A 10,694-nucleotide genomic window follows, 5' to 3' on the forward strand; every position below is an offset into this window, starting at 1 on the left:
TGAGCAAGCAGTAAAGCCGCGCAAGCCGCGGGACAGCAGAAGCGTTCCTGACTGGACCAGCCCTGTGAAGAGGAGCCCGGAGCGCAACTTTTTTCTTGGCCCGAAACCAAAGAGGGCTCGAGTCCAGACACACAGTGTTTCTTCCCTCCTCCCCACCACAGTTCATCGGGAATGGGATTTTGTTCTAAATGCTTGTGTGTACTGTGCAAATAAAGAATGTTCTTGCAAAAAAGAAAAAAAAAGAAAAATCACCCGTAGTAAAAACACGGGATGCTCACACATTCTCAATAAAAGGGCATTTTCCTCTTCATGCTCCTCACACACGCTCTATAATCAACCACTTTCCTGTGGCGAGCGGCCATTTAATAAGCCCACCGTCTTGCTATGTGGATACGCGGCAAGCCCTCACGGACATGTCAGTGTATCACAACACACACATTACGGTGCCTCGTCTCCGGTAGTGAGCGAATCAATAAGCCTGCTGTCTTGCTGCACGGATGCGTGGTGAGCCCTCACGGGTGTATCAAATTGTGTGTTGGACACTATTGAGCGCGGTTACACAATTCAATTTGTACACTGACTGTTCCGAGCTGAGAAGCGCACATTAGGGTTTACAGCTGCTATTTTCTTGTTCCAAAGAAGGGCGGCGGGCTTCAGCCAATTCTAGATCTAAGAGGCTTGAATTGTGCGCTTGTGAAGTGCCCATTCAAAATGTTAACTCAGAAACAGATGTTATCGCACATCCGTCCAGGGGACTCGTTTGCGTAAATAACCTGAAGGACACGTACTTTCATGTACAGATTGTGCCGCATCACATGCGGTTTTTGAGATTGTGTATCAATTTAAAGTCCTTCCGTTCATATTGTCTTTGGCTCCCCGTACGTTCACGAAATGTATCGATGCTGTACTTGCCCCTCTGAAGATGAACGGCATGCTCGTATTAAATTACCTCGATGATTGGCTTTTGCTAGCCCAATCAGAGACTCTAATGAGCGAACACAGAGACTTGTTGCTTTGCCATCTGAACAAACTGGGCCAGACAGCATGTACTGCAACACATTTGGTGCCACGGGTGCATGCGCGTGAGTAACTCGCCGCTGTCTGGCTGCTTTATCACCTTGGACAGCTCCTTCTTTCTATCAACAAGGTCATGCTTGGTCAAGTATTCAGACGAAAAGTGGTGACCATGGACTCGTCCAACATGGGATGGGGTGTGGTGTGCCATGGCCAACCAGGCTTTTGGCACCTGGACAGGTGCGAGGCGCTCATGGCATATCAACCGCCTAGAACTACTAGCTGTATTTCAAGCCCCAAGATGTTCCATTCCAACATTGTGAATCACCACGTCCTGGTTTGTTCAGACAACACGACGGTGGTAGCGTACATAAATCTCCAGGATGGAGTCCGGTCACTGCAATTGATGAGCATGAGCAAAATGCCTCCTCCAATGGAGCGGGCGTCATCTCCTCTCTCTACGCGTGACATATGTCCCAGGCCGTCTGAATCACGGAGCGGACCTGTTGTCGCGCCAGGGAGCATCACCAGGGATTGGAGGCTCCACCCTCAGTCGGTTCTGAGGATTTGGGAAATATTCAGCAAAGCAGAAGTATACCTATTCACCTCCACAGAGAATGCCCACTGCCCTCTTTGGTACTCCATGTCCCCAGGCCCTCTGGGAGTGGACACACTGGCCCACAAATGGCCTGCAAAATGCAAATATGCATTTCCCCCGGTACATCTTCTTCACTCTGTTATCAGCAAAATCAGGGAAGCGGTTCTGTTAGTTGTGCCGAAATGGCCCAACCAGTCCTGGTTCCCGGAGATGATCGAATTGTTGAACGCCCCCTGTGGGAAATACCACTGAGGAGGGACCTCCTTTCTCAAGCCCAAGGTACGATTTTGCATCCCCAACCGGAGCTGTACCAGCTGGACGAATTGCTCGAGCGGTTGGGCGCGCTCAATTTTTTTCCGACACTGGACTTAACAAAGGGTTATTGGCAGATCCCTTTAACTCCAATCTCCCGAGAAAAAAAACTGCTTTTTCCACACCATTCGGCCACCCTCTCCCGCCCCCTTTTTATTTTTTTAACAGATTTACACAATTCATGCGGGTCACATTTTTAGGTCAGAAAAAACGTAATTCCGGATTAATCCAGAAGAATCACATCCCTGCCCTTTAATGTACACGAAACGACCAATTTTCTGTGCCAATTGATTTTAATTAAATGTGCTGTAAGTGAATTTAGCCGTTCTACTTCCAAGAGATTGAGCCGTTGAATTAGCCACGCCCCCTCTTTTCAAAACCAACACTCCAAAGTTACCAAATGAGCTTTACTGAGAGCAGAAACGGTTGTTAAAAACAGCAGCATAATAGTGCCCTCAACTGATGATCTATGAACAACATGGCATAAAAATGGCAATAAGCCTCAATAATTCACTGCAACTACAACACCATGAGAATGTGCAAAATGATTGACAGGCAGAAAGCGTCAGAGACCGTGGCCCGCGGACACATTTTTGTCTGCAGTTTACAGAGTCTAGATCGGTGAGATATATCACAACACTTATTTCATAAATATCTTTAAGAGTAGGAAATTTTTTTGAATACCTTTCCATGAAATATAAATCGCTTACAGCAACTTTAAGGGTTAATTTGTAAAAAAAAAAAAAAAAAAAAATTCTGATGAGGTTTAATGCAAGTTCATACAGACATTTTATGAGCTCATTTATATTTTCTAGGTTCATTCGCTCAACAGGGCGCACAGACTCCTCATGTCACGATTCATTCATCGGACCGAGAAAGGCTACAATTAGAAGCATGCTGTGTCATGTCATGTTCTCATTAAATCTTCTAATGTGTCCTCTTCAATTTTTCTCCAAGGAGAGAAATGACAATGGCTTTTTTGTGCTTAGAGATTTGTTTTATGTTAGAGGATAAATGACACAGTCAAATGCCCTATCTAGGTCAAATGTGGAGGTTATATTTGAATCTCGAATTTTAAAAGCACAATGTAATTACTAGTACTTAACTCTTAAATCCTTCAAATTCTTACATTAAAGTTCACAAAACAAATTACCTTATGTTTAAATTACCTATTATTACCATAATTTATTCAACCTCATGCAGTTACAAACCTGTATGACTTTGTCTTTGAACTGACTTTGAAATGTCTTTCTTCCGTGGAAAACCAAAAAATGAGATGTTAAGTAGAATGACAGCCTCAGTCACCATTGACTCTCATTGCAGGGAAAAAAGATGCAATGAAAGGTAATGGTGATTGAGGCAGTCATTCTGCCTGAAATCTCCTTCTGCATTCTAAGGAAGAAAGAAAGAAATGGAAGAACATGAAAGTGAGTAAATGATGCCAGAATTTTTATTTTGGAGTGAACTGTCCCTTTAAAAAATATTCCTAAAACTATCAATATGATGTTTGTTTCAATCCCCATGTAATTATCTACATGACACTGCTGCAGGGCTGTGGAAGCTCTTTTGACACAAGCTCTAGTAATATGAAAAATTTTAACCTGTATTAAGTACAGTAGCCCATAACTGCTTCAAAACAAAATGTCTGTTGTATCAGCTGGGGTTGATGATAAAAAAAAAAAATACGCTGCATAGGAAACAGTGTCCTTCTGTGTGAGCAATGCATGCTAATGCCAAGTACTGCTGTGACGATGGTTTCACATTACAGTCTCTACAGATCAGTCACTCTCTGCAGTAGGCCAAGAGCTTTTTTCACCACAAAGAGCCTGAGATTCAGAACTCGCAGTGCAAAGTTTCTGACAACAAACAATTCATTGAACACTAGGCTTCAAACAGCCAAACTGGAGAAAAGCATACTTCAAGAACGTTACTAATGCAACTTTATACCTAACATTTGTCAAAACTTCTTAGAGTTTTCCTAAAACTTCCAAAAACATATCTATTAAATTAGTGTAGTGTTTTGTAGTGAGAAACAGATACAATTTTAAGTCCTTTTTTACTCTAAATCTCCAACTTCACATTTATTTTCAGATGTAAAAGTGGATATTTAGAGTTAAAAAACGACTTAAATTTGTATCTGTTTCTCACCCAAACCTATTATATAGTTTCTGAAGACACTGATTTAACCACTGGAGTCTTATGGATTACAATCCCAATTCCGAAAAAGTTGGGATAGTATGAAAAATGGTAATAAAACAAAAAGGAGTAATTTGTAAATTATATTCAGCCTTTGCTATATTGAAAGCACTGCAACTAAATATTATATGATGTTTTACCTTGTGAATTTAATTTCATCATGAACATGGGCTTGGGATTACTTTAGTAAACCTTTGTTAGTCAACACCATTCGCCACTGCATCCACAGATGCAACTTAAGACTTTACTATGCAAAGCAGAAGCCCTACATCAACACTGTCCAGAAGCGCTGCCGACTTCTCTGGGCACGGTCTCATCTTAGATGGAAAGTAAAACAGTGGAACCGTGTTTTTTTGGTCTGATGAGTCTTTTCAAATCGTTTTTGAAAAACACAGCCGTCGGAAAAGGATCATCCAAGCTGTTATCAGTGTCCAAAAGCCAGTGTCTGAATGGGCCAGGGGTGTGTCAGTGCCCATGGCATGGGTAACTCGTATATCTGTGAGGGCACCATTAATGCAGACAGATATGTAAACATTTTGGAGCAGCATATACTGCCATCCAGCACCGTCTTTTCTAGGGACGTCCCAGAATTTTCAGCAGGACAACTTCAAACCACATACTGGCCAAATAAGCAGAGAGTGCAGGTGCTAGATTGGCCTGCCTGCAGTCCTGTCCATCTCTAATTGAGAATGTGTGGTGCATTATGAAGTACACAATACGGCAACAAAGACCCCGTACAATTGTGCAGCTGAAGACCTTCATAATGGATATATGGGGGGAAATTCCACTTTCTAAACTTAACAAGTTTGTGTCTTCAGTTTCTAAATGCTTAAGTGTTTTTAGAAGAAATGGTGACGTTTCATCCTCAACTGTCCCAACTTTTTTGGAGTGTGTTGCAATTATCTGATTTGAAATTACTGTACATTTTTAAAAAAAAAATTAAAAAACGGAATTCACAAGGTAAAACATCATATAATGTTTAGTTGTAGTGCTTTCAATATAGCAAAGGGTGAATATAATTTACAAATCAATCCTTTTTGTTTTTATTACCATTTTTCATACTGTCCCAGCTTGTTTGGAATTGGGGTTGTACTTCTATGTTTCCTTTTATGTGATTTTTTGTGTTACAAAGGTCTGATCACCATTCACTTGCATTGTGAGGACCTACAGAGCTGAGATATTCTTCTAAAAATCTTTGTTTGTGTTCAGCAGAAGAAAGTCATACACATCTGGGATGGCATGAGGGTGAGTAAATGATGAGAGAATTTTTGGGTGAACTATCCCTTTAATACCAAGTGTAAATGGGGCCAAAGGTTGTCATATTTTATCAAACCATTGGTTTTGCAACATGATCACACAGGAACTCGACATGTTGCTACCGAATATTCCAGTTCCCTGACAATGACCCCATTCTGCTAAATTATTGACAAGCGCTATCTCCAATCCCACATTTCTGCATCAATTCAAACGTATTTACCTTTTGTTGTGGCACTACCCATAACACGTTGTGCAAGCAGCCTCAGAGACACGGGTTCGGAAGCCAGGAAGTTATAGCATATACAATCAATTATGAGTGAGATTCAGTGGTTGTATTTTCCCTCAAAGATTACATTTCACTCCACTGATTAGGTGTAGGGTTGGGGTTTGGGTTAAGGTTAGAGTGAATGGTTAATAAAATATGCATTCCTGACTGTTTTACATTTAATAAAAATACAACTTGCTTTTGGTGCCACTGTGTGGACATTTCACCCAGAAAACACAGCTCACACATGCCAATACATTTAACAACACTTCCAGTTTGGGCCACTGTTGGCAGTGCTTCAAATTTCAGCAAGCACAGACCGACTTTAGCTGCAGAACTTTCAACCAACTGTTGCCGAATTCATAATGAGATCAGTCTGGTTTTAACTAGATTTATGTTGTTAGCTTTTGCAAATACTTACCCTGCATTATTACTGACTGCAGTCAGACTCTTCACCCCTGTCTTCAACAAACTGTTGATCAGGTTCTCTGGAATGCCACATAAACCAAAACCTGTGAATGAAAAAGAGCAAAGAAATGACACAATATTTGCTGACATGACCTCAGGCATTCATAATGGGGATGTCAGTAAATGCTTTGATGTGCTGACTTGGGTATTATACGTATATAATAAATAAATTATTAAAAATAATATAGAAATAATAATTAGTAATTAGCAGACAATTGCTGAAAAAGGCATAAATCATAACTTTTACCTCCAACAAGCACAGTAGCTCCATTAGGAATATCTTTGACAGCATCTAAAGGGTTGGAATAGAACCGTGCAGACCGTTGACTTGAAGTGGAAAAGTAGCAGCCACATGTCTGCCAAGCACAGATATTCAACAGAATGAATGAATAAACATACAAAAACAAACAATCTAGCAAGAGCCTTTAAGTGTTGACTAAACAGATTTCCTCACTTGAACTCACAGTCAATGAGCCAGCACTAGAATGGAAATCCTCGAAGACTGTTTCCAATTTACTACCTAATATTCCATTGAAGACAATGTAGTGTATTTCTAGTGAGTAAAATCTAGTCAATTCTGCAGTAATCAGTCATAAAAAATATGGTTTGAGGAATAGAGCCTAGTGAGACAACACTCTACTTCAAAGGTCAAAAATGTACTTTCTCCGTTTGCCTTGCTGCACCTGTCCAGATCTTAACTTACTAGGTAATCCTGTGCATTGACAAGGCATTTAATGTATATGCCAACTCCTCTCATGAGGAGCATAGAATGTCTTAAAAGGAATAGTTCACACCCAAAAATACAAATTCTCTCATCATTTACTCACCCTCATGCCAACCCAGATGTGCACAACATTCCTTTCTGCTGGAGCACAAACGAAGAATTTTAGAAGAACATCTCAGCTTTATAGGTCCATACAATGCAAAAGAATGGTGACCAAAATTCTGAAGCTCCAAAAAACATATAGGCAACATAAAGGTAATCCATATGTTTCCAGTGGTTTATTCCATGTCTTTTTAAGCCATCTAATCGATTTTGGGTGAGAACAGACTAAAATATAACTCCTTTTCACAGTCTCTAGGAAGTGTAATCAAGCTCGATTACACTTCCTAGTGCTTGACGCATATGCAGAGTGCTAGATAGATGGCACTATAGGAAGTGTATTGAAGCTTAAAAATCATGATCGCCAAGGAGAATGCTGATGTCAAGATTTATAGTGAAAAAGGAGTTACATTTTAGTCTGTTCTCACCCAAAACAGATTAGATTGCTTCAGAAAACATGGATTAAACCACTGGAGTCATTTGGATTACATTTATGCTGCCTTTATGTGCTTTTTGGAGCTTCAAAGTTTTGGTCACCATGCACTTGCAATGTATGGACCAACATAGCTGAGATATTCTTCTAAAAATCTTCATTTGTGTTCTGCAGAAGAAAGAAAGTCATACACATCTGGTATGGTGTGAGGGTGAGAAAAATGATGAGAATATTCATATTTGGGTGAACTATTTCTTTAAACCTTCCTTAGTATGAACATAAAAAATGCCTTGGTGAACAATGCCGGTTTGGCTACTTTTAAAACACGCCGACATGCTAAATATGAACAGTACTTGGTTGATATCATGAATTATCTGTCAAAGGAAGAGGAAAAAGCTTGATTCACTTCAATAAAGCATTCGTTTCTGAAATAATGATATTTATTACAGTATATGTAAATATAATTATATAATGTTTCTGTAACAATAACAGTAATAATAAATAATAGACAAAATTTACTGAGCTAGAGCCCAAGACCATATCTTCTCTCTCAATGAGGAAACTATTGTGTATATTTTATTTAACACATGGCACATTACCTAACGCTGTGTTGTTCCTTGAAACAGTCATTCAAAGGTTTCTGCTCTGTCTGTATATGGAACAACTTCATGTGACCCTCACGACCACATGACACTAACATAGACTTGTGCCAAATAGTATGCTGTATAAAGAAATAGCCAAAGCTTTCATAACATGAAATGCAAGGCTACATTTGTGATCAGGGCTTGAGAATTGCAAGCGCTGAGTACTAATTACATTAATCAAGAAGTCCAGTTGCCATGTAACAAGAAGAGACGGGGAAAACAACGGGGTTTGGAGAGAAATGGACAGAATAGCCCATTTGTTTTAATTTTGTCGTCAAGTTAGATGTCAGATGTCAAGAAAGCATTTTCACATGAAAGCGAGATTGCACTACAGCTCAATTTATGCCTCAGGACAGATACCCTTAGTGACCACGTGTTCCCAGCGCAACAATGAAACAAACTCGGCAAAAAAAAAAAAAAAGAAACGTCCTCTCACTTTCAACTGCTTTTATTTTCAGCAAACTTAACGTGTAAATATTTGTATGAACATAAAAAGATTCCACAACTAAGACATGAACTGAACAAGTTTCACAGACATGTGACTAACAGAAATGGAATAATGTGTCCCTGAACAAAGTAACAGTCAGTATCTGGTGTGGCCACCAGCTGCATTAAATACTGCAGTGCATCTCCTCCTCATGGACTTCACCAGATTTGCCAGTTCTTGCTGTGAGATGTTACCCCACTCTTCCACCAAGGCACTTGCAATTTCTCGAACATTTCTGAGGACCCTGGCCCTCACCCTCCGATCCAACAGGTCCCAGATGTGCTCAATGGGATTGAGATCCGGGCTCTTCGCTGGCCATGGCAGAACACTGACATTCCTGTCTTGCAGGAAATCACGCACAGAACGAGCAGTATGGCTGGTGGCATTTTCATGCTGGAGGGTCATGTCAGGATGAGCCTGCAGGAAGAGTACCACATGAGGGAGGAGGATGTCTTCCCTGTAACTCACAGCGTTGAGATTGCCTGCAATGACAACAAGCTAAGTCTGATGATGCTGTGACACACCGCCCCAGACCATGACGGACCCTCCACCTCCAAATCGATCCCGCTCCACAGTACAGGCCTAAGTGTAACGCTCATTCCTTCGACGATAAACGCGAGTCCGACCATCAGTCCTGGTGAGACAAAACCGCAACTCATCAGTGAAGAGTACTTTTTGCCAGTCCTGTCTGGTCCAGCGAAGGTGGGTTTGTGCCCATAGACGACATTGTTGCCGGTGATGTCTGGTAAGGACCTGCCTTACAAAAGGCCTACAAGCCCTCAGTCCAGCCTCTCTCAGCCTATTGCGGACAGTCTGAGCACTGATGGAGGGATGGTGCGTTCCTGGTGTAACTCGGGCAGTTGTTGTTGCCATCCTGTACCTGTCCCGCAGGTGTGATATTCGGATGTACCGATCCTGTGCAGGTGTTGTTACATGTGGTCTGCCACTGCAAGGACGATCAACTGTCCTTCCTGTCTCCCTGTAGCGCTGTCTTAGGCGTCTCACAGTACAGACATTGAAATTTATTGCCCTGGCCACATCTGCAGTCCTCATGCCTCCATGCAGCATGCCTAAGGCACGTTCACGCAGATGAGCAGGGACCCTGGGCATCTTTTGTTGTTTTTCAGAGTCAGTAGAAAGGTCTCTTTAGTGTCCTAAGTTTTTATAACTGTGACCTTAATTGCCGACCGTCTGTAAGCTGTTAGTGTCTTAACCGTTCCACAGGTGCATGTTCATTAATAGTTTATGGTTCATTGAATAAGCATGGAAAACATTGTTTAAAGTTTAAACAATGTTTTCCATGCTTGTTCAATGAACCATAAACTTTACAAATAACTTTACAGATCTTTATTAAACCCTTTACAATAAAGATCTGTAAAGTTATTTGGATTTTTACAAAATTATCTTTAAAATACAGTGTCTTGAAAAAGGGACGTTTCTTTTTTTGCTGAGTTTATATGACAACATGAATGACTTTGATAAGCTGTGACCTGCAACTGACATCTTGGGGCCCTGAATCAGATAGGTCTATCCATACAAAACCAAATAAAAGAACTCGAGCCTAAATAATACAGACAAATGGAATGGAAAAGATTTTACCAATGACTCTGTATCTAAATTATCAGTCTTTAACTCTGAAACCAGGGTTATATGTGTGTCGTCTGTCTCCAGGTGGCTAACGTCGTACAGCACAAGAACTTCCTCATAATGGTCTCCAAACTATGTGCAATGGTACAACTCCACGTGTCAATGCAACTGCATCACATCAACAATTTAATCGCATGCACACATGCGACCTATTTAATTATGAACTATTTATGGCACTCCCATCCGACTCAATCCCACCTTTTTTTGTGCAACTTTAAGTGGGGGCCAAAAGAGACAAAAACCGAACTACGACACGTTCACCATCATGCAATATTCGGGATGCACGGTCTTTTGTTTTTAAACACTGACCTTTCCAAACGAGTGTCGCGTGAGGTTCGACTTGATCGTGGCTGACAAGTTCCTGAAGATCACACTCTCAACTTTAAGAGTCGCCATGTCTGTAAAGTACAGGTCCAAATTTGTGTTGGGTGAATGATGGTGACGGTATACCCTTGCTGATCTCACAGAGAGGCGGAGAGGAGAAGAGACAGAGGAGTGAAGGGGGCTCGGTTATCTTATTTGCATTTAACCCCCTCGCTTCCAAAGTTCC

At 41.1% G+C, this 10,694-nt stretch overlaps 1 protein-coding gene across 1 annotated transcript in view; it reads right to left on the minus strand.

Annotated features, from left to right (window-relative positions):
* LOC127424375 (succinyl-CoA:3-ketoacid coenzyme A transferase 1, mitochondrial-like) overlaps nt 1–10,641 on the minus strand; it is an 84,356-nt gene extending 73,715 nt beyond the window's left edge. The window contains exons 1-3 of the mRNA XM_051669510.1: nt 10,454–10,641; nt 6,358–6,466; nt 6,064–6,154 (exon numbers count right to left, since the gene is read on the minus strand). Of these exons, the coding sequence (XP_051525470.1) occupies nt 6,064–6,154; nt 6,358–6,466; nt 10,454–10,540 (287 nt within the window). The 5' untranslated portion in view covers nt 10,541–10,641. The remainder of the gene's footprint in view (nt 1–6,063; nt 6,155–6,357; nt 6,467–10,453) is intronic.
* Between the last annotated feature and the right edge of the window lie 53 nt (nt 10,642–10,694).

Source organism: Myxocyprinus asiaticus, chromosome 33 (genome assembly GCF_019703515.2).
Source record: "Myxocyprinus asiaticus isolate MX2 ecotype Aquarium Trade chromosome 33, UBuf_Myxa_2, whole genome shotgun sequence".
Lineage (NCBI taxonomy): Eukaryota > Metazoa > Chordata > Actinopteri > Cypriniformes > Catostomidae > Myxocyprinus > Myxocyprinus asiaticus.